The sequence below is a fragment of the Pelodiscus sinensis genome, chromosome 19 (assembly GCF_049634645.1).
Source record: "Pelodiscus sinensis isolate JC-2024 chromosome 19, ASM4963464v1, whole genome shotgun sequence".
NCBI classification, from domain to species: Eukaryota; Metazoa; Chordata; order Testudines; family Trionychidae; genus Pelodiscus; species Pelodiscus sinensis.
This window is the reverse complement of record NC_134729.1, coordinates 30,390,933-30,415,029: the sequence shown is the minus strand read 5'-3', so window position 1 is coordinate 30,415,029 and position 24,097 is coordinate 30,390,933. Positions and strand designations below refer to the sequence as shown.

Sequence of the window (24,097 nt, the reverse complement as noted above, 5' to 3'; positions counted from 1 at the left end):
GAAAAGCACTGATGATTTTACAGTAGATCGTCATTGCTTTTCCGGAAATTCAAGGGGCCAGTGTAGACAGCTGGCAAGTTATTCCGGAAAAGCGGCTGATTTTCCGGAATAAGTGGCCAGTGTAGACACAGCCTGTGAGTACAATGTTTCATTTATGCTAATATTAATCATGTAAATTATCAATAATATTAAAACGTATACTTTCTGTTATGCAAGTAGGCATTCTTATACAGCTCTTTGTTGACCACTTGTTCTGAATTTTGATGAACTTTGGCTCTTCGGTTTGAAAAAGTTGCCAACCCTGCCTTATCCCTATCATCCCATTATATCTGGGCTGGGGGTGGGGAAATGGACTTCATTTTTATACTTACCACAAAAGGCAATGTCATCATAAATGTCTGTGTCACTACGATTGAAAAGAACAAGGAATTGTAAAATGTATGGCCATTTAACAGCTGCATTCGCTATTCTAATGACATTAATACATGGTGTATTCAAAATTTTACCATGGATCCTCTTTATTTGTTTGGCCTTTCAATTAGAGTTGTATTCCTGACAAGTAATTTCCACTAAGCTTTAGAATGTGTTTGGGAGGAAGCATTGGAAACCATTAAGGCCATTGAGTATTGTTTTGGTTCTTAAAGACTCCTAAGTCAGTCTAGGGATGTTAGCGACTAGTCGACTTTCCGATAAGCAGCAGCTTATTTGATATCCATTGACTAGTCGATTAGTTGATTAAACTAAATTTAAGTCACCTATGTCAGTCTCTCTCTTCTCCTCCTCCCTAGTTCTGACCCTTGGAGGATGATCTTGGATTGACCAAGTGATCTTGTCACATGGCTGTACCAAGTCAACTTGTGCTTCTTTATCTTGTATGTGTAGTTGGGATTATCTTTTCCAATATTTTGTATTTATCAACAATCCATTTCATCTCCCACCACACAATTTTGTGAGTTATTTCTGTAATTCTTAGTGGTCAGTTTTGGATTTAATTAGCTTGAGTAATAGTCTGCAAATTTTTCCACCTTACTGTTTACCATTTCCCCAGCTCATATATGAATGTGTGGAACACCATTGGTCCCATTATAGCTTTTAGGAGACCTGGCTTTTTGCCTTTCTCCTCTGTCAAAACTGATAATTTATTCCTTTCCTTTTGTGCCTTCTTAGTTGCTCTTAAAATTCTTTTCTGTTCTGTCTGATTATACTTTTACACTTGACTTGGCAGAGTTTGTGTTCCTTTCTATTTTCCTCGCTAGGGTTTGACTTCCACTTTTCAAAGGATGCCTTTTTGTCTCTAATTATGTTTCCTTCACTGCATCGTTTAGGTTTAGGTGGCATTTTTTATCCTGTTAGTGATTTTTTTTTTAACTTGGGATTTACATTTAGTTTGAGGTTCTATTATGGTGTTTTTAAAACGTTTTTTAAAAGTTTCATGTAGCTTCTGACTGTTCCTTTTTAACATCCATTTAACTATTGTTTATTACCAGCCATGGCAGTTAATCTTTAGAGTTTAAAAACATCAAACAAAGAGAAAACAAGAGAAAGGTATCTGTACTCACAGCTGCAGCAGCACTGCCCTGGGGATATAGCCATCTGGAACAGACAGGAAAAGGGACACATGTTTATTTAAAATATAAAATTCTCACTCTGCTACTCTGATTCCTTCACTGCTAGACATCTAGGGCCCTAATCCCAGCAGAATGTTCACTCACCCAGCATGGGCAGCACAGCAGTGCAGGGGTCCACAGCACATGGATTCAGCACATGCAGTCAGTGTTGGGACTGGAGACTGATGCAGGCTGTATGGGGCTAGTGCAAGTGCAAGGCCCTACTTCAGGGAGCTCTGGGTGTGCCGGGTGGAGAGCCCTGCAGGCCTGCACCAAAACCAAGGCTAGCCAGGAGAAGCTAAGCTGGACCCTCTCTTGCACAGCCAGTGTGGTTTCTGGCAGTAGCCAAAGGAGGCAGCTCAGTGACAGATGCTTTGATTTAAGGAAGCCCAACTCAGCCTGCCCCATTGACTGGACTGTCCCAAGCAAAATCTGGCAGCGTGGGAAGGAGAACCTACCTGCTAGAAGGTTGAAGTACATAGACAGGTTTGCCTTGGCTGGGAGTAACCACAGGCCTGAGAAGGTGGCCCAGTTTGTGGTGAGGCCCTGACATTTGGTGGCTCCAAGGCCTATTTAATCAGAATGTGCATGAGTGGAAAGAGGGCTACTGCAAGTCTTATTGCCCAGGAGTGCTGCAAGAGGACTTCCATAGGCTGGTGATTCTGAAACTCCTCCTGGATTCAAACCCTCCTGAGCCTACCTTTCCCATCTCCAAGGACCCCCAGGCTTCCAGCCACACCCCTCTTTAGTGACATGCTCAGGACAGCACAGATGTCACACTCTGCTGGAATCCAGCTCTTGATTGTGCCTGGAATGCCATGAAAAATGCCCTGCTCCTCATACGGGCACACACACCTTCCATGTGCAGGCTGCAGCTGGCCAAAGAGAGATGCCAGGCTGTCTGTAACCAAAGCCTCCAAATAGTTCTCAGTAAATGCTAGGGCTGGGGAGAAGGGAAAGCAGGACACTTAAGCTGACCTTTTTGGCCCCTGAACTTGGAAATGTTTAAGACAGTAGTTACCAATCTGTCGATCAGGATCATTTGGTCAATGTCAGGGCCACTGATGTCCAGCAGGGTTCAGACTAGCTGACTGCCGTGACTCCATGCCACTCCCAGAAGCAGCAGCCTGCAGATTCATCTCTGTGCTCCTCTGGGGGGACGGGGACAGCGTGTCTCTGCAAGGTGTCTGCATCTGCAACACCCATCGGTCAGCTCCTGACCAATGGGAGCTGTGAGGGCAGTGCTGGGGCATGTGCAGCACATGGAGACAGTGTTCCCCTCACCGCAAGAGGAGAGCAGCCTGCTGCTTTATTTAAAAATTCAGGTAGGCAGTCAGATGTTTTACTGTCAGGAGTTGCCAAAAGAGCCATTATCAGCTCCTCTCCATATCCGCCTAGTTTGGCACTTTATACCACCCCTGCATAACCCATCCTCACACAGAGCTGCTGTGCCTCTCCAGTGGTGACTGGCTCACAGAGGCTGCGTCTAGACTGGCCTGATTTTCCGCAAATGCTTTTAATGGAAAAGTTTTTCCATTAAAAGCATTTTCGGAAAAGAGCATCTAGATTGGCAGGGACGCTTTTCCGCAAAAGCACTTTTTGCGGAAAAGCGTCCGTACCAATCTAGACGCGGTTTTGCGCGAGAAAGCCTCAATCGCCATTTTCACCATCGGGGCTTTTTTGCACAAAACGGTTCTCAGTTGTCTGCACCGGCCCTCTTGTACAAAAGCATTTGCGCAAGAGGGCTTTTCCCCAAACGGGAGAGTCATTGTATTTGTGGAAGGACACTGACAATCTTACATTAGATCGTCAGTGTTCTTGCGCAAATTCAAAGCGGCCAGTGTAGACAGCTGGCAAGTTTTTCCACAAAAGCAGCCACTTTTGCAGAAAAACTTGCCAGTCTAGACGCAGCCAGAGTGATTGATATGCCTCCTACAGATCTGGCTAATAGAGCTGGGTGTGTTAAGTCAGGTGCTAGCGGTCCATGCTTTTAGAGCCCTTCTACCAGTGCCCTGCTGAGAAGCATGGCATTGCATTCGTCACAAGCTGCAGGGGCGCTTCAAACTTACACTTCCACTGCTTGTTGCGGCAAAGTATTCTCTCCGGACTCGTTAGCTGAATGACATCCAGAATTTCTCCTCGTTTGAGTGGCAGATTCCTCCCTGCCCCCTTCTTCTCAGTCACATTGGGATCGACCATCATTCGAGTGAGAGCACGGATTTCCCCTAAAAACTGTAGGAGACAAGCTGCAAATGGTTCCATCCCTCTCAGCCTCCACCCTCAAAGTACCTGGCTTAGATGAGTGCAGGCCAGACACTATCATGACCAGGTGTGCTCATTCCCAGGAGGTGGGGTGGGTGTGGAACTGGTTCCTTAGCTGTGGTGAATCAGTTTAACAAACACTCACATTCCCTGCAGGTGGATGGAGTTTGGGGCACCGAAGCCTGAAGGTGCCTCCATGCTTAAGCCAGGGTTTGTTTTAAAGGCTCTTGTTTTTCACACAAGCACTAACCAACCACGGTGTGAAGTCTCAGAGCCTTGCACCCCCATCCTCAGCAAGAGAAGACTCTGTCAGCAGGTAGAATGGAAGGTTTATTAGTGGATTGGGATGCAGCATAGAACAGACTTGTCAGCACAGTAACCAGAAGCAGTCAGTACAATCCTGGAGAAGGTGGTCCAGAGCTAGAACCCTGAGCCTCTCGCATCACATCAGCCAACACTAATTCCCATGCCTAACAACCTGGCCCCAAGCCCCTCCCTAGCCTTTGTTCTGCTTCCTAGGAAAAAAGTGTCACTGGTTTGCACCCCCTCTCTGGTCAGGTTACAAAGGGCATCAGCCATTGTGTACATGCTGAAGGAGGCTACCAGCAAGATTAACACCTGAAATTCCCATCACCATCTAGGTATTGGTGCTATGCCCCAGGAAACTGAGGCACACTGACAAGGTTACTATAGGTCAGTAGAACTCACATGTAGTATAACAAGGTGAATACATTCCCTACTTCATCATAGCCTGGCTCCCTGTCAGCTCTCTCGCCTCTATGTCCACCTGCCTGGGGAGTAGCTATGAAGCTGGGATTCCGAAAGCCTTGCTTTGAGCTGGGATTCAGTTTCTGGGATCAGAGTCAGAAGCCCGGGAATTATTTCAAAGAGGTAGAAACGTAAGTGTTGTTCTGAATTTTTTCTAAACATGCTGCTGGAAATCCCGATCTATGGGAAATTCTGACATGTCAAACTTTTGTCCCAGTGTGGAACATTCTTTATTTTTAATGTTGGAATTTTCCCTGGCAGCAAATTCTTTCCCTTTCACCTGTTCCTGCTTGTCCCCTCCCATGTACCCACTTGCCCTTGTCATCCCCTTCCACGTGCCTACTCACCCAGTGGTCCCCTGCCACGTTGCTGATGGCTCCTCTTAGCCTCTCCCACACTCCCATCTCCTCAGAGCCCTTGTCACCTCCCACATACCCCCTCATCCCCTCCCACTTTTGTCGACAAAACTCTGTAGTCTAGACACACCCTAGAAGAGTGGAACTGGAGCTTTTAAGAGCAGGCAAGTCTCTGGGTAAAGGGAGTAGGAGTGAGGTCCCGGACCCTGTCTCTAGTCCACTTCACCAGGACACTGTATAAACCAGGAACATTGCCCACAAGAGCGGGACCATGCACCTGCTAACAATTAACCATTAAATGTAAGCTAACGAAGATTTGTTGAGGGTTTCTAGGAACCATTGCTTTATAGAGCAGATCTCTGTCCCTCCCTCCAGTCCATGGACCAACTGGCTCGATGTGAAACTTTCTGTGGACCACCAGTTGCTAATGAAAACTCACCATTAATTACATAATTACACTCAAGTCATTTTGCGAGTGCTGCAGCTAGAGAGAATGGTTTAATTTAAATTATGAAATTCACTAAGGCTACGTCTACACTGGCCCCTCTTCCGGAAGGGGCATGTAAATTTCAGCAGTCGTCGTAGGGAAATCCGCGGGGGATTTAAATATCCCCCGCGGCATTTAAATAAAAATGTCCGCCGCTTTTTTCCGGCTTTTAAAAAAGCCGGAAAAGAGCGTCTAGACTGGCCCCGATCCTCCGGAAAAAGTGCCCTTTTCCGGAGGCTCTTATTCTTACTTCAAAGTAAGAATAAGAGCCTCCGGAAAAGGGCACTTTTTCCGGAGGATCGGGGCCAGTCTAGACGCTCTTTTCCTGCTTTTTTAAAAGCCGGAAAAAAGCGGCGGACATTTTTATTTAAATGCCGCGGGGGATATTTAAATCCCCCGCGGATTTCCCTACGACGACTAGTGAAATTTACATGCCCCTTCCGGAAAAGGGGCCAGTGTAGACGTAGCCTAAGTGTTTCAACTTTCTAAAGTTACTTTATCAAACTTCATTTTAAATAAAGTAAAATATTAATTTATGTCCAACACAAAAGGTTTCAATGTGTTCTTTATGGCAGAAGAGGAACCTTTTTTGGGTCAGGGGGTCAGTGACCCACAGAAAAATCAGTTGGGGACCACACCAGTGAGAAGCAAAAAGCTCCTCCAAAAATGTCAACCCTCACTGGTGTGTCCCTCAACTAAGACACCACACTTCTCTGGAGCTTCAGCCCCTTGGGGAAAGTGGAAGGGACAAGGAGAACTGAGGTTCAGAGTTTCCCATAGGCCAGATTTACTTTTCTGGGGTTCCAGAGTTAGGGACCACCTTAGGCTCTGGGGCAGGGACAAAAATGAGGGGTTCATTGTGCAGGACAGGGCTGCCAGTGAGTGGGATAGGAATGGGGTGCAGGATCTGAGAGGGAGGTGGGGTGCAGAAAGGAAGAGATTGCGAGGTGGGGTGCAGAAGCAGGCTGGGAGTAGGGTGTCTGGCCAGTGGGAGGGAGCAGGAGCAAGGGACGGTGCAGTGTGTGGCCAGGACGGAGGGTGCAAGGAGCAATGGTGGATGCAGGAACAGAGTGGGAGTGGGTGCCTGGCCAAGGGGGAAGGTGCAGGAGGGGGCTTGGAGTAGGGTGTCTAGCCAGGAACAGGGAGATGGGAGCAGGGAGTGCCTGGAGATAAAGCTGGGGGGCAGAGTGGCTGATGGGGTTCAGGTAGATGGGGGGCACGGTGCCCCAGGGAAGAGGGCTCAGGTCAGAGTGGATGGATAGGGAGTTCAAGAAACTGGGGGGTGAGGAGCTCCTGGGGGAGTGGGCAGGGAGTCTGGATGTGGAGACGTGGAGGCCAATAACTCCACATCCAGCCTCCTGCTGGGGATGGGGTCCCATAGGGGTCCAGTCCATGGCGCCTTCAGGGGGTGGATGCAGAGGCAGCTTGGACCTTCCCCCAAGACTGAGACCCCATGGGTGCAAAGCCCCAAAGGGCCCCGAGCCCCCACCTGCGTCCTGTGTGTAAGGGCTCCTCTGCCCCCCCCCCCCCCCCCGCGTCCCCGGGCACAGTGCAGCCTAACCCGCTGTCTGCCCTGCGGTAACAACTGAGGGATGCGCCACTGTTCCCATGGTGACCGTAAGCCCGGTGTGGCCTAGGCTTGGCGGACACCCAGCAGCAGGAGGGACTTCCCCATGGAGGGGGACAGGGTGGCATTCCTCCTCCTGTAGCTCCGCAGCCCATGAGAGGGCATACGTTTGCTTTCTTACACTCCCTGTCCCTGCGCCCTCTGAGCTGGAAGCTAGTACTGCAGCCTCGCAGCTGTGTGGGCTCCCTGCTGCATGGGGGAGGGGCCTGAGCTTGAGCCGTGGACCACCAGGAAGGCAGCCGCAGACCACTAGTGGTCCGTGGACTGCACTTTGAGAAGCACTGCTCTAGCTGTATATTATGCCTGGTCACAAAGTGCAGCCTCCTCAACATGGTCGCAAGGAGGTTAATAAATAACTGCACTTCATGGGAGGATTGCTATGAAAACTGCCCATTGCTGCTTACCTTGAATTTCTTCCGAAATTCCTTGTCTGCCTGCTCTTCTTTTTTTAACTGTTTGAGATTCTTCACTCTTTTCCCCCTTAGCTCTGACATCTGGGATTGTCTGCAGAGCCAGGAAAAGTCACAATGATCTTCCAGAATGTACAGTTCACCTTCAATCATCTAAGGCAATAACATTGCATCACTTCCATGGCTAGGGATGACACAATATGGCCCTGAGTTGCCATCCGTCCAGGACTTTGGGGATTCAAATTTGTAGGCCAAATTTTTCACTTGGTTCTGTGTCAGCTTTACATTAGTGAAATGGAATTCCAAATCAGTGCCTTTCTGTTTAAAAACATCATGGCTGCGTCTAGAGTGGCATGATTTTCCGGAAATGTTTTTAACGGAAAAGTTTTCCGTTAAAAGCATTTTCAGAACAGAGCATCTAGATTGGCACGGACGCTTGTCTGCAAAAAAGCCCCAATCGCCATTTTCGCGATCGGGGCTTTTTTGCAGAAAACAAATCTGAGCTGTCTACACTGGCCCTTTGGCGCAAAAGCTTTGCACAAAAGGGACTTTTGCCCGAACGGGAGCAGCATAGTATTTCCACAAGAAGCACTGATTTCAGACAGTAGGAAGTCAGTGTTCTTGCGGAAATTCAAGCGGCCAGTGTCGACAGCTGGAAAGCTTTTTCGGAAAAGCGGCTGATTTTCTGGAAAAACTGGCCAGTCTAGACACAGCCCAGGTGTGATGGGTGAGGTCACAGATGGGGGTGCCTCCTGGAGTGCTGACAAAGCCACTGCCACCCTCCTTTTTGCTCTCTGGGGCTTTTTGCTGCCCTGTTCTTTTGGGCCAGCTCCCTGGTCTCCCCCCAGCCAATGCACAGGGCTGAGTATAACCCCCTCACCCTCACTCTGAGAAGCAAAGCAGACACTGAATCTTTTCAGGTCTAAGGAAAATGCAGTTTAGGTCCCAGCTTCCTGGGATACCACTCCCCAAATCGGATCAAAATCCCAAATGAACTATATAGGTAAGCCCCCTTTAACAATGAAAGGGGGAATGTACACACTGATTGGTCCTCCAGGCAGTGCTTTTTTGTGAAGGGAAGGGGGAAAAAGGTATCAGTACTCCAGGGGGAAAGTTGAGCAAAAAAAAAAAAAAAAAAAAAGACAGGGTGGGGCCGGCATTGCCCTTTTAAGAGACAATGCCCCTTTAAAACACATGGCCCCTTTAAGACACAGAGGTGCCGGTATGTAGTACCATCACAAAAAAAGCACTGCCTCCAGGTACTAATTATTTACACTGGGTTTGTTAGAACATAAAAGTGATTTTTATTAAGTACAAGCAGTAGGATGTAAATGATAGTAAGTGAGAACAAGCAGGGCAAAGCAGATTACAAACTCAAAGTAACAGAAAATGCTTAGCTACTTCTACACTAAAACATCAGTATAAACTTATTACAAACTAAAATTTTCTTTCTGGGCCAAACCTTCCAAACCAGGGAAGTCTCCTTTTCCCTGGGATCTCTCGCTCCCTCCCTTGGATGTGCCACAAGAGCCAGACAAAGTCTCACACTTTCCTACTGTATTTAAAGATACCCTTTCTGCATGGGAAGTCACCTGGCCAGTTGGGGTGGACATGTGACTTCCCCTGACCAACCACTTAAAGGATAAAAGAGATTGTTTAACAGTTGGTCATCAAGACATTGAGGGTAACACCTGTGATGGCTTTCATTCACACATTTAAAAACCATAAAGCATTTCACACTCCCTGGGAAAAAGCCCTCTTGCCCAAATGCTTTTGTGCAAGAGGGCCAGTGTAGACAACTGAGAACCGTTTTGCACAAAAAAGCCCCGATGGCGAAAATGGCGATCGGGCCTTTCTCGCGCAACACCGCATCTAGATTGGCACGGACGCTTTTCCGCAAAAAGTGCTTTTGTACAAAAGCGTCTGTGCCAATCTAGATGCTTTTTTCCACAAATGCTTTGCAGAAAATCTTGCCAGTCTAGATGTAGCCCTGCTGCCAACAACTCATAGCCACATATTCCACTCCCTTATCAACATAAAGATCATAGCACTGTGGGCATGCATCCCACAGTGCTTTGCATCACCTTCATATGCTAAGCACAATAGGAACGTGCGACATAGCACTAGGCATGATGGGAACGTGAAAAAGTCCTGTCAGCCATGTTTTCTTTCCAGACATTCCTGGGAATTTCTGGATTGCATGCCAATTGGTGCAATCGCAGCAAGAAGGCATGCATCCCAGCTTTCTGGTCCTCATCATGAGCACTGTGCAGAAGACATCACACATTGCCGCATACCTAATTATGGACTTACTAGCGGATCACAACCATGACTACGAGGACTACATCTACGAGTACTTGTTAACGTCGGACTAGGATTGGGACTGTGATTCTGATTCCTATTCATTGGAGCACAATCCATTGTCCACTACTTCTGATGAATCTGATGAATTGATATGTAATTTTCTTGTGACAGACCTGATATGCTCATCTGATTAATGTTTTGGGCTAGGAAATCAGTTCTGAGTAGTGGGATCAGATTGTCATGCAGGGGTGGGATGAAGATCAGTAGCTACAGAACTTTCAGGTGCATAAAGTGACTTTCCGGGAGCTGTGTGCTGAGCTGGCCCCTGCACTGCAGTGCAAGGACACCCAAATGAGAGCTGCTTTCCCTGTAGAGAAGCATGTGGCCATTATTTTGTGGAGCTGACCACTGCAGATTGTTACTGTGAAGTTCTGAATCACTTTGGAGAGGGCGAGTCTACTGCCAGGACAATATTGATGCAAGTGTGCTATGCAGTAAATGACATTTTGCTGGACAGGACAGTGACTCTGGGACATTGTGGCTGGCTTTGCTGAAAAGGGCTTTCCTAACTGTGGCAGGGCAATAAATGGTACACACATCCCTATTATAATACCACTCCACCTTGCCTCAGAGTACCTCAGTCGTAAGGGTACTTCTCCATGGTGCTTCAGGCACTTGTGGATCTCTGAGGGCATTTCACAGACATTGGTATGGGGTGGTCTGGAAAGGTGCATGATAGACGTATCATCAGGAACAGTAGCCTGTACAGGAGGCTGCAGGCTGGCACTTTCTTTCCAGACCAGGAATTTGCAGTAGGGGATGTGGAAATGCCCACAGTGATTCTAGGTGATGCAGCCTACTCCTTGCAGCCCTGGTTCATGAACCTTACAAGAGGCACCTTGACAGCAATAAGGAGTGGTTCAACAACAGGCTAAGCTGCTGCGGAATGGTGGTTGAATGTGCCTTTGGGAGATTGAAGAGGAGCTGGAGTATCTCTTGCTGCTGTTTGTTCTAAATTTACAAATAAACTTAAAATATGGCTTTAATTGGTATTTGTTATTTTTCTTTATGTAAGAATTAGAAGCACTGGTCCTGTCAATTAACTTCTAATTTATCACCCGCAAAATCCCAGGAATTTTCAGGTGCCTAAGTAATCTCTGGAATGGACTCAGGGTTAAAGCTGCTCCCCCTACCAATGTTCCCTCTAATCTTTTCCATCCATGTGTGGAATACATTTGTCTATGTGAATGTGCACCACCAATAGAAACACAAAGCTACCTGGGGTACTCGACTAATCTGCTGGGCAATATTTGAATCTCTCCTGAGTAGGCCTCAAAAGCATACAGTTTACAGGGAACACTGCCCCCTGATAAAATAGGAAATGAAACCCCTAACTAAAGCTATTAGACTGTCACTTCCATCTTGATGCGTAGGACCTATCAGGCCATGCCTCACCAAGGGCCTGAAACCCTGACTGAGCTTGCAACCCCATGCGTGGGAGCTAGTCAGGAATATTTCAGCCAATTGGTGGAAAATTCAGTTTTGGGGGTAATTCAAATTTTTCAGTGGGAAATTTTCAGTTTTGCTGCATTCTTAATTTTCTGTAAGAAAAGGTTAAACAAAGTATTTCATTTCAGGCAGGGCAGAAACATTTGGGTTTGCTTAACTGAATAGAAATATTTCATTTTGAATCAATTCTATGCTCATCCTGTTTCCCTAGTCTATCACAGTGCCTTAGGTGAATTGCAGTTTGCATTTTCCCTTACACCAATATTGGTTGGGCTTCCCACCTGGACTACAACTCCCATGATGCACTATGGTGTTCCCTCTATTTAAACTGTGGCCTTGCGTCATGGGAGACATGTGGCCAGACTGTGTCATGGGAGATGTAGTCCACCCATGGAACTCAGACCAAATAGGTGAATATGTCCCAGGAGCCACACCAGCAGCTCAAGGAGACATAGATTAATATCAAACTGATCCAGAATGAAATATTTCAATTTGGTGCAACATACCAAAACCAAACACTTGTTTACACATTGTCAAAATAATCTGACATTTCTGAAAAAAATTTTAGAAAAGTTCATTGCCTGAACAATTTTGGCTTTTTGTCCCAAATCAGGAAGAAACCATAAGTAATATTGTGATTTTCTTGCAGGAAAAAAAAATCTGATTTTTTACAAGTCTAATTATCTCTCCTCTCCCCCTAGGCTCCTCTAGCCTTAGCTTTATAGACTTCTTGAACTCCATACAAAAGGAAGCATTCACTGATCTATTCTAATCTCCTTTATATTATAGGCCTACAAATTTAATCCATATACCCTGGACTGAGGCCAAGGACTGGTGTTCATCTAAGGCATCTCCCAAAAAGGTAGCCAGCCTTGATCTGAAGACCTCAAGAGACAGAGAATACATATCCCTTGGGCAATTGTTCCAAGGATTGAACACCCTGTTAAACATTTGGGCCTTGTTTCTAAATTGAATGTATCTGGCTTTCTCCACTAGATTAAACAGCCCTTTAGGCTCTGGCATTTTCTCCCCACAAAGATCAACTCACCTCGCTATCTTCTTTTTGACAGGCTAAACAGACTGAGCTCTGTCAGTCTCCACCACCAGGTATTGTGTCTGCCCACAAATCAGTTTCAGAGCTTTTCTGCACCCTCATTAAACTGTGGCCCCCAGAACTGGACGTAGTGTCCAGGATAATTTCACCAACACCATATGCAGAGGTAAAATCCTGTCTCTGTTCCTGCTCACCTCTCAGCTCACATTAGCTTTTTCTGCTGCCAGATCCCACTGGGACTTCATGTTGAGGTGCTTGTCCACTCAACCTCCTAATTCCGTGCTATATTGCTATCGAGGAGAGCTAATTCTTTAATCTGAATGGCATGTGGTACTAAGACAAATACCTTACAAAAGTCATCGCATCTTCCACGTGTAGTTACCTGTATCAACCAAACTTGTAAACTCCTCAGAGAACGTATCCAGATTTGTTTGCCAAAACCTGTTTGCCCCAGAACCATGTTGCCTGGCAGTACAGGTTCCGCCTCTGAAAAACCGGCACTTTCTGGTATGCCTGGACTGGAGAGCCTGGGATCCTAATGGCAGGAGGGCCAGAAGCCCAGACAGGGCTGGGGACAGTGGGATCCAGAGCCCCACAGCAATACTGGGGCCAGCGCCATAGAACCCTGGCAGCCCATGGCTGTGGGAATCTTGGCTGCCCACAGCAGCATGGAGCCGAGGGCTGGAAAACTGGGCCAGCCCATTGCAGCACAGGACTGGTGGGCAAAGAAGCCCAGCAGCATGTGGCAGTGAGGGACCAAGAAACCTTAGCTGTTCGCACAATACAGGGCTGGAGAACCCTCCACCCACAACAGGGTGGAGCTGGGGTCTGGAGAGCCATAGCCACCCACAGCAGCACAGAGCCCAGGGCTGGAGAACCCTAGCCATCCGCAGCAGCAGGAATCCAGGGGTTGGAGAAACCATTTCTGTCCACAGCAAGATGGAGCTGGGGGACAGGGCAGCACAACAGACAGACTGTGTGGGGAGGGAGCAGAGGCCAGCTGGCTCAGCGCAGGAGGCAGGGAACACCACCCTTGGTCCAGCAAACCATCAGTTGATCCCCATATCATGTTCCATTATTTTGCTCAGCCATTTGGCCCTTTTTGGATAGTAGCACAAGCATTGCTCTTCCTCATCAGCTGGAATTCTGGGTTATCCCATTCTAATTTCCCTTTGCACCTCTCCTCCATGCCTCATGACACTGGCTCTCCCCTTCTCAGTTCTTTCTCACCTCCCTACCTCACCTAATTTTCCTTATCCTCCATCTCACTGGCTCTCTGGCTACTAGTGTAGCCAGACAGACTAACCCCATATCATCCATCTTATTTGCCTCTCTGAAGCACAGGACAGAGAAGGAGCAATAATATCAGCATAGTCTATGCTGGCTCATCTGATCCTGAGGAGCTGGAAAAAAAACCAGATATGTGGATAGAGAGCAGTTAAGTCAATAAGCTGGCTTCGAGGCTGCGGCTGGCACCTATGTTGATTCGAACACACACACAGTCCCTGGGAGAGGAATTTCCCACTGAGAAAACAATGTCCCGTACTTCCAATTTAATCATCTCAATTCTCTCTTACAAGTGTAAATTAAGTTCACAACTCCCTTGTAAGAACTGGTCTCACAGCAGACAGACCAGCATCAATTGGCATTACAGACAAGAAAGAGAAATACTGTCCCCATGGGTATATAAGATGGGCCCAGCACACACTCACTTTGAGTGTCATTCTACCCTCTACCTGCTGGTCGGGTTAGGTGTTTGACCTCCCGAGGTTCTATGGGGACGCCCACCTCGTATTTTCGTCTTTCCTAGGAATTGAGGGACCGGCCCTGGCCTGACATGCTGGAGTCGAGAGGCACAGAAGGGGGTAAAAATTGTACCTGGATGTGGTCCTCTGTCTTAAGTGTACACATAGAAAGAGTAAGCTGTTACTTGGTACCATTATTTCTATTTTTCTATCTTTATCTTCTTTGTAACCATTTTTAAGATCTATATTTTGCTAGCAGTTAAGAAATAGAACAATAGCCATTGCAACCATATGATTTATAAGCTTCTTCAAATAAATCTGTGAGGGTACGTCTACACTACAGCGCTAGTTCGAACTAACTTAGTTCGAATTAGTTAATTCGAACTAAGCTAGTTCGAACTAACGCGTCTAGAACTAAAAACTAGTTCGAACTAGCGTTTTGCTAGTTCGAACTAGTAAGTCCACATTGAGTGGACTCTGAACAGGGCTTAAGGATGGCCGGAAGCAGTGCCGGCAGGGCATAAAAGGAGGACTTAGAGCGTGGAGATGCTGTCTCAGGCTAGCCGAGGGCTGCGCTTAAAGGGTCCCGACCCCCACCCCGGACACACAGTTCTAAGGGGTGCCCCGCTTCCAAAGAAGTTCTGGCTTGGAGTGCCCTGAGTGCCCACACTGGGCACATCACACCACTCGGCCATCAGCCCGGCTGCACTTGCCGCAGGCTGCCATCTGGGGAGAGGGAGTAATTGGGGGGCTGCAGGAGAGCTTCCACCCCCAGAAGCCCGCAGAGCCAGCCCAGTCCTCCCCATCGGGGGCTCGTACCCCATTCCTCCCTCACCTCCTTCCACTTACCCTTCCCTAGCCCCCCTTCTTATTGATGTACAAAATAAAGATAACGTTTCTTCCAACATTGACTCTGTCTTTATTGAAAAAAACTGGGGGACACTGGGAAAAGGAGGTGGGAGAGGGGAAGAGAAAGGCTGGGAGAGGGGAGGGCAACTAACATGATCAGGGGTTGGGAACAGGTCCCAGATGAAGAAAGGCTACAGAGACTGGGGCTGTTCAGCTTAGAAAAGAGGAGACGGAGGGGGGACAGGATAGAGGTCTCTAAAAGCAGGGGTTGGGTGGAGAGGGTGCATTCAGAAAAGTTCTTCCTGAGTTCCCATAAAGAAGGACTAGAGGACACCAAAGGAAAGGAATGGGTAGCAGGCTTGAAACTAGTAAGAGAAAGTTGTTGTTCTTGACAAAGCAAATAGTTAACCTGTGGAACTCCTTGCTGCAGGAGGCTGTGAAGGCTACAACTAGAACAGAGTTTAAAGGGAAGTGAGATCAAGTCATGGAGGTTGGGTCCATGGAGTCCTATTAGCCAGAGGGTAGGAGTGGTGTCCCTGCCCAAAGTTTGTGGAAGGCTGGAGAGGGATGGCACGAGACAAATGGCTTGGTCATTGTCTTCGGTCCATCCCCTCCAGGGTCCCTAGGGTTGGCCGCTGTTGGCAGACAGGCTACTGGGCTAGATGGACCTTTGGTCTGACCCAGTACGGCCATTGTCAGCTCAGGGCTCAGTGTCGGGGGTCTCAGTGGACCCCCTTGATTTTCATGCACACCTGGTCCTGGGTGGCCAGGCTGGCAGCTCTCCTGCCCTAGACAGCCACTTTCCTGTGCCTAGTGCGGAGATCGTGGACGAGGTCCACGATGTCCGCACTAACCCAGGAAGGTGCCCGCCTCTTGCGGTCCAGGGCAAGTTCCCGGGAGCCGCCAGCCTGGTCCCGGCAAGAGGGGGTGGGCTGGGGGGCATCGGGTGGGTGGCTCTGTGCCGTGCCAGGTGCAGGGTCTGCTAGCTGGGTGCTGGCAGGCTTGCACCTGGCACGGGCACCGTAGCCAGCCCGTGCCCCTTTAAGGGGTCCGGGGCCGGGAGGGGGGCATAGAGTTTCCCTGGTGTTGGCCAGAGTGGCCACCAGGGAAACCTGGGGAGGGCTAGCCTCCCACTAGTTCGAACTAAAGGGCTACACAGCCCTTAGTTCGAACTAGCTAGTTCGAACTAGGCGTTAGTCCTCGTAAAATGAGGTTTACCTAGTTCGAACTAAGCGCTCCGCTAGTTCGATTCAAATTCGAACTAGCGGAGCGCTAGTGTAGCACCTATTAAAGTTAGTTCGAACTAACGTCCGTTAGTTCGAACTAACTTTGTAGTGTAGACATACCCTAACTGTTTAAGTTTTAACCTGACTCCTTCAGTTGCTGTAACAGAACCAGGCACAATTTAAAAGAACTTCAGCCGGTCTTAAGGGACAGATATAGGGAGCCCTGACCGTCGGCTGACAACTAGGTACAGTACTTCTCTTCTGCTGTCCAAACTGGTCCTGGAGCCTGGGAATGGCACCAGCGCATACACAGCCACACAAACAGGCACTGAGCACCATACCTCTGGACACATGCAAGGCAGTTAGTGCAGAGCTCTCGTAAGATAAATGTGTGTTGATCCCATGAGTGGGAAGTTTAGTCTTCAGTCATGAGTTAACCCAGAGTCACGTGTATTCTTCAGTTTCATGGCTATGCCATTTAGCCCTGGTCTACACCCAAAAATGAGACTGACCAAGCTCAGGACTGTGAAAAATATCCAACTTTGTGAGACATGGGTGGAATGATCTAACCTCAGGAATCAAGTTACAGGTAGGTCAACAGAAGCATCTGTCGAGCTTGCTACTGCTTCTCGGAGAGGAGGCTTAACAGGAAAACCGCTTTCTCTGATGTGGGAAATGTCCACACCGCAGCAGCATAGCTACAATGCTGTTGCTGTGCTGCTCCCACAGGGCTGTAGCCATAGGGTGAGATCCACTCTAGAAAAGAGAGGACTTTGGAAATGTGACCTGACTGGGTAGCATCAAATTAATAAACCCGTTTATTACCTGGGCTCACTGGGCGGTGGAGAAAATCCGTCAGGGGTCAGATCGGCACTTTCACCTGTACAAACAAATGGTGCATGGAGAAGGGTCAGTGAAGCTGGTATGGGACCTCTTAGCACCTTGCTTTTAACATACTGGATCTGCAGCAAACCAGCTGTTGTAGCACAAATGGACCATGGCATTTACATAGTATGTTGGCCGGGGGGGGGGGTCTGAAAGAGAGAGATTGAGAGTTCCTGCTGTAGGGTACTCAAACAGGGGAATTTTCAAAGTAGAAGTGCATAGTGCTTTGTCTTTGACTATCTTAGTCTTGGGTACCCAAACTGACTCAGGGCTCAGCTAAGCATGGATTGGGTCATTTTCTCTGAGGCTGTGTCTATACTGGCATGAATTTCCGGAAATGCTTAAAACAGAATAGTTTTCGTTATAAGTATTTCCGGAAAAAGAGCGTCTACATTGGCAGGCTGCTTTTCCGGAAAAGTCCTTTTTCTGGAAAAGCATCTGTGGCCAATGTAGACGCGCTTTTCCGGAAAAGAGCCCCGATCGCCATTTTCGCATTTGGGGCTTTTTTCCGGAAAAGACTACTGGGCTGTCTACACTGGCCCTTTTCCGGAACAGTGTTCCAGAATAAGGACTTATGCCCGAGCAGGAACAGAATAGTTTTTCCGGAATAGCGGCTGATTTTGTACAGTAGAGCATCGTTGCTTTTCCGGAAATTCAAGGGCCAGTGTAGACAGCTCGCAGCTTATTCTGGAAAAGCGGCTGATTTTCTGGAATAAGTGGCCCAGTGTAGACACAGCCCCCGACAATGGCCACATTGGAAGACAGGATACTGGGCTAGATGGACCTTTGATCTGGCTCAGTCTGGCTGTTCTTATACCAAGCTGTGTATCTGCTTAGAATGGGATAGCCCAGTGTGTGGGCATTCGGACTCAGGTATAAGAAGTTCTTTTTCAGTTAAGTTATGTCTCTTGGGAAGCAGTTAAAGGCCATGATTGTGCTGAAATAAGAGCATCCCTTTGGGGACTTACACTGTACAATACAAGTCTGCCACATAGATGTCAATGCTTTCCCCATCCACCCCAAAGCCTCAAAATCCTGTGCATGGGCACCTGGGGTTGCTGGGACAGTCGCCTCTCTGGGGCCTCTGAACTCCTAGGAGCAGTAGATGGAGATGTCTAAACCATGGTCTAAGCCCAGGGAGTTATTTTGAAATAACAAGCGGCGTGTTTGGTCGTACGTACTCGGGTTATTTTGAAATAATACCTCCTGCTTTCCACGAGGAATAACGCTATTTCAAAATAAAAATAGCGGTAATGTGCTATTTCGAAATAACTGCTCCCCAGAGTCATTCAAAGTACTTACTCCCCAGTACTTCCTGGGGCTCTAAGTCAAGGCAGCATATCCAAGGGGAGCCTGTCTTGGACTAATTTTGAGGCTTTCCTGTAGTGTAGACATGCTGTTTCCAAATAGTTATTTCAGGAGTTATTCTTTTTAAATAAGTTATTTGGAAATAATGGCCTGGTGTAGACATGCCATAACAGTGCTAATACTGCACCTCTTCACCATGCTTTGCAATCTCAGACACAGGTGGTATTTGGGCCCTCACTGAGGGGCTCAAGCAGTCAAGAGGGGGTCTCCAGAGTTGGTGTTTGGCCACATTTGATCTGTCTGGCCTCTATCCTCCCTGCTCCAGGTGGCCAGGCATGCCGGATCAGGTCCCCAGATGCACACAATGGGGGGAAGGGTATCACATTTGCACACTCACTTTGTAGTGGATGGTGAGCTCCTCGAGGTCTGTGCTCTAAAGAGCTGTCTAGTGAGCCATGGCCACCATTTTATTTGCAGTGCTAGATACAAGACATTTCATAACCCCGCTCCAGTCCGGAATACATACCTGCTTTAAGGGGGGGACTTGCTGGTAGCTGGGAAGCAGGTGTTAATAGAATTTCTTTTCCTTTGCCTATTGGCCCAACTGCTTCTACATCGTCATATATCTCCTCTTGGTCACTAGGGCAGTGGAGAAAATAGAATTAGGAAGCTGGTCTATGGTGGGTGTGATTGCAGCATGTTTAACAGACAGTCACAAACAACAGTATTGCAAGATGGTGGCCAAAGCGTGCCCAGCATTGTCACGGTATCTGTTTAGGGTAAGATAGCCTAGGCAGCAGGGCTAGGAATATGGGATGCTGTAACCAGTGTGATTCGGGGCTGCAGGCCAGTCCATCACTTTGCAGAGTGCTTTGCAAAGGCCAGGCAATGCTGGGCCTCGCTTATAAAAGTGAAACAACAGGGTGAGCTCTACACAGCAGGTTTCAAAATTCTCCAGTGTCCCTGTACCTAAACTTGTCACATGGGATACCTCGGGCTCTTGCAGTCCTCCAGGCACTCCCATTGATTTCATTTGGCAGTGATGGTGCTCAACACCACAGAGGAATCACACCCAGAGGCCCAATTCACCTCTGCCCTGCAGCTTGTGCACTGATTGGTCTAGTGTGAAACACTATTGTGAAACGCCCATATCAGAATGGCAGCACTGAGCTCTGGTGAGAATGACAGCCAACAGGGAACCCAACCTGAGGAGTGGGGGGCTCACACTGGGCACCCAGAAACTGCTGCAGGCAAAAACTCAATGACATTCCTGAAAATGCTGCCATCTTTCACCAGCTCCAACCCTTGGTTGGCAGCAGCCCATCCCATAGCTGGGGGTGTAAAGCGAGAATTAGAAAGAAATTACCATCTCGGGACTTCTCTTGCTGAACTCGGGACGTGAGGAGACAGAGCATTCTGAGTTGAAAGTCGGACTGGGGAAGCCACAGCATGATGTGGTTTCAGGTGACCTATGGCAAAGGCTGGGGGGGTGAGAAGAAGGGAAAGCCAGTTCACCCGTTTTCTGGGTTTGATAGGGCAAAGTGAGCCCCCAACCTACCACAACATTTACTTTTACATTCCATATCTGGCCCAGATTATTTTCTGTGCAGGGTAAACTAGAGCAAGTTTTCCCTTCACCACTGGAGAGAGCCAGGAAAGCAGGAGAAGAAAAATGGCCGTGGGAAGGGAGATGTGGTCTGTGCCCAAAGACCAGTCAAGGGCTTTTGCATAGTCCCATGGCTGAGGCAGTGCTGTGGTCTCCTAATCATCTGCCTCGCCCATCACCTGGCTGTGTTCCCACCTGGTCACTGCTCCTAGGAACACCATTCACCCAATTCACCCCGGCTGAACAACAATGACTTTCGCTGACTTGGACCAACAACAATACACACAAAACGCCTCAGCATGGCAAGGAGCTTCCAAGTGAAAGGTTCCATCTTGGGTTCAGTGGCTAGCTAATTCCACGTGGAGCTGCAGCCCACAGACATGTCTTTAGAAAGCATTGTCAACCCAAGCAACGAAAAACCATGAATCAGGACCCCAAAAAACCTTGAGATTGGCTTAAAAATCAAAAGCTTTAAATAATACAAAGTAATACATCTGGGCGTTCTTCTTATTCCTGTTTGTTACTCTTGGAAGTGACGCTCTGACTGCGTTCTCAAGCTTTCCTCAAAAACTAGAAAGTTTCTTTTCCTTTTAAATGCAAGCAGAGATTTGTGTGTGTTCACATTACTAAATACAACACTACTCGTGAGATAAAATTGTGAGTTTCTGAACACTGCATTTCAGTCCATCAAGCTGCAGGTGCCCAGATTTCCCCCACCCCTCACACTCCATCCATCACTGCTTCCATCAGCCCGAATTGCCCCTCTCCATTGGCCCTGGGTGAAGAAGAGAAAAGGCAACTGAGAAAGGCCTTATGTGTCCTAGAAAGAATTTGCTAGCATAGCTATGTCAGCAAACCTGGGTGTAAAGATCAGTGAGAGAACCTAGTGGCTGGAGGAAGCTGTGTATAACAGCACATACAGTCTTCCAGAGGTGCATGATCAAAATGAAAAAAAAACTGCTTCCGTGCCAGGCCCCCAAAGGTTAATCTGGCTCTATCCAAAGCTGGTGATAAAACTATGTACAAAAAACCCCACTGACGACACAGGATGCAAAACAAGGTTAATTTGGATGAGCGGAAAAGAGACCAGTGCAGCTGATGCCTCCATAGTCAGTTGCATAGGTGCAGCTGGAATATCAGAAAACCAGCTGAGCCAAGCATGGGTTCTGGGCCTGGCAAGCAGCCAGGTAAGGAAATTCTGTCTGAGAGAGGACTGTCGTGTGACAGCTGCCAGTTATTGATATGAAAACTGTGCCAGTTACTGACAAGAGGGAAACGCAGCTTTGCAACAGTGTGGAGCCCAACTAAGGTTATGTGATGAGTCTTATCGCTGAGATGCGGTACTGTACTAAGAAGTACAGAGAGGAGCTGCGCTTTGAAGTGATAAAAGCTGAAATTATTGTAAGGAAATTATTCTAATTCCAGCGAATGGGGAGTCCGTCTGCAAGACTTCTCGGAGTGAAAAACGTGCCAGCAATGCAGGAGAAAAGTGTGGCTGACAAGGATTCTCAGAGGGGCTCCCTGTCGACATTCATGAGACTGTGGTTTGGTTCCCTGCTTCCCCCACATTTTGCACAAGTCACTCACTCTCTCTTTGCCTCCCTTCCCCATCCAGACACAGGGTGGAGCAGCATGGCTCTACCTCAGGGGACGTAGAAAGGATAAAGAAACGAATAATTGCAAGGCCCTCAGATGTTATGGTAATGGAGGGACTGTGCTCTTTGGAGGAGGGGGTGACAGAATCGGGGGCTGGGAGGGCCATGGCCAGTGCGCTTTTTAAAATACAAAGGCTGCACCTGTCTACTTTTTAGGCAGGTGTGGATTGGTAGCAGGGGCTGCACTTCACAGTGGGAAAGCTGATAAATTGTGCTACATACCCGGAGGGGGGGGGAGACACGACAGAGACATGGGCTCAAGGCACCACAGTCCTGCCCCATGCAAGCCCAGGGTAGCTCTTCTCTGGCTTCCAGACTGGTGGGGGGCAGTGCCCTGGGGAAAGAGGGAAGCTATGGCACCAGTGTCCACTTCGACAGGCTCTGGTGCTCCTGCCCCAAGCTTAAGACAGTCGAACACAAATTGGCAAAAGGGCCCAGTATCCACCGTTCAGAGCAGCACAAAGAACAACGAAGACCCCAGCAACTTTTAGAATAAGGGGCTGGTGAAAAGAGCTGGGACCAGCAGGGCAGTGACATTATGCCAGTTGCAGGGCTGCTTCTACCCTGAAGAGCACTATGCCCTGCCTAGCAGGGGAGACACAATTGAGCAAGCACAAGAGTTTTCCATTAGTAATACCAATGGGGGCTTGGACTCGTCAAGCTGGACACATCAAGTGAGAATGTGACAGCTGGCTGGGCTCAGCTTGACTGCTCCTGCTGGTTCCAAGTGCCCTTCACACTTCCACCTGTTCCACAATAGTGTCCGAGTGCATTGGGGCTGGGGGTTGTTCTTGGTGAGTTGCTGCCAGCTCTAGAGAAGTTTCTGAAGTCCCAAAGCCAATCTATGCATAAGCAGCTCTCTCCAGCTCGGTGGTGATTTCCGTCACGACAAAGGCCTAACTAGCTAGAACTTGCCTTCCATTTCCTGTAGGGGAAACAAATCAGTCATTGCTAAATCCTCACTCATTTCCTGCATCGTCTCATTTGGATTGAATGGATTAAATTCCTCCCATCCCACTACATTTATAAAACCTTCCTCTTCTGTGCCAGAACCTCATCTAGCCCTGTGTACAAGAACCTGATTCAGCAGCTTTTCCTTCCTTTCCTGCCTGACTCTTCTCTCATGGCTCCATTCGCTTCCAGCTGCCTGGAGGTTTTTCATGTGCCACAAGTGCTCCTGGACATACCGTGCTGCCTGCCTCGCAGGGGCTCTGGCGCAGGAGACGCATGTGTTCTGATGGCTGCAGCCTTCCAGAACCTCTGTAGATCCACCATAGGAGGGCGCTGAGGTTTCATTGGCTTGAGTCCTAGTACACCTGCCTGTGGCAGTGGCTTTTTCTTAGGAGCCATCTGCCATTTCTCTGATATGCTTCTTGAACTGTCCAGTAGAGATGGGCTATCTGTCCTTTTGGCAGGCACCAGCACGGCCTCAGTCACGCCTGGATTCCTAGCATGCTTGATCAGTGGCCGGCTCTGCTGAGTCTGGCTTCTCTGAGGGCCGTTTGATTTGCTCCTCGTGCCCTTTTGTTCACAGGGTGCTGCTCTTATTCCAGTTTGCAGACAGGCCTGGTGGAGGCTTGAGTCCATAGCATTTCTATCCTTGGCGTTAGCCGCCCACGCTGCATCTTCGAAAAAGGGCCTCCAGACTGGAACATCACCCTGAAATAAAGGAGCATTTTTCAAACCCAATCTCCTAGTTTGGGTTAACTGAGTGGATTGGTCGCTCTCTGATGCATGTGATTCTTGTTTTGCAGGCGAGGCTGCCAGCTGACTCCCTGACCTGTCACTAATTTCAGGGAAATCTTGCCTGGTCCCTTGGAACTTGGCCTGCAAGCGCTTAACACGTTCTCTCTCCTAGGACAGAGCAGACAACATACATCTGTGAGTCTGAGGATTCCGCACGGGTTTAGGCAACGTAAATGGCCATGGAGTAAAATTAATTAAAACCAAAAACATGTTATATCCTGCCTGGAAAATGATCACTCTTCGTATTAGAGTATTAACTAGACGCCTGTAACCGGTGTGAAGAGCCTACTGCCTGGATTGTTGCCACAACTGTTGCAAGTCTTCACTACATTTTATACAAAGTGTGCCAAGTGAGAGGTCTATAAAAAGCTTATGATTCATTGATTGTTTATAATAAGCGTGTGGATGTGTAATTTTGTATTTGAAGTTGTTCCCCAGGGTGTTCTTGTGACTGGTTCGGTGCCTTATAATGTAGGACATACATACCCTGTCTTGGGGCTGGGGAGCCCAGTCTAAGCAATTCCCCCTGATGTGACTCTCTGAACACTGCCTCCCCGGTACTGTCTGTATTACACAGCTCAAACAGATATAAGCGCCCTAGAGCAGCTGTGGAGACGCTGGACCTCCATGCTGATGGCCCTGGCGGAATGAGCTCAGGGGTGAGACTACTGTTTTCTGGGGAGGAGGACAAAG

At 48.2% G+C, this 24,097-nt stretch overlaps 1 protein-coding gene across 4 annotated transcripts in view; it reads right to left on the bottom strand.

Moving 5' to 3' along the window:
* PRAM1 (PML-RARA regulated adaptor molecule 1) overlaps window positions 1-24,097 on the bottom strand; it is a 68,073-nt gene that overhangs the window by 7,919 nt on the left and 36,057 nt on the right. Inside the window, exons 4-11 of one of the 4 annotated variants that reach the window (XM_075903340.1) lie at window positions 22,846-23,512; window positions 19,764-19,878; window positions 18,924-19,036; window positions 17,030-17,084; window positions 7,512-7,611; window positions 3,677-3,839; window positions 1,560-1,593; window positions 372-406 (exon numbers count right to left, since the gene is read on the bottom strand). In XM_075903340.1, coding sequence (XP_075759455.1) covers window positions 372-406; window positions 1,560-1,593; window positions 3,677-3,839; window positions 7,512-7,611; window positions 17,030-17,084; window positions 18,924-19,036; window positions 19,764-19,878; window positions 22,846-23,512 — 1,282 coding nt within the window. The remainder of the gene's footprint in view (window positions 1-371; window positions 407-1,559; window positions 1,594-3,676; window positions 3,840-7,511; window positions 7,612-17,029; window positions 17,085-18,923; window positions 19,037-19,763; window positions 19,879-22,845; window positions 23,513-24,097) is intronic. The other 3 variants (XM_025184335.2, XM_025184337.2, XM_075903342.1) reach the window with 3 other exon arrangements.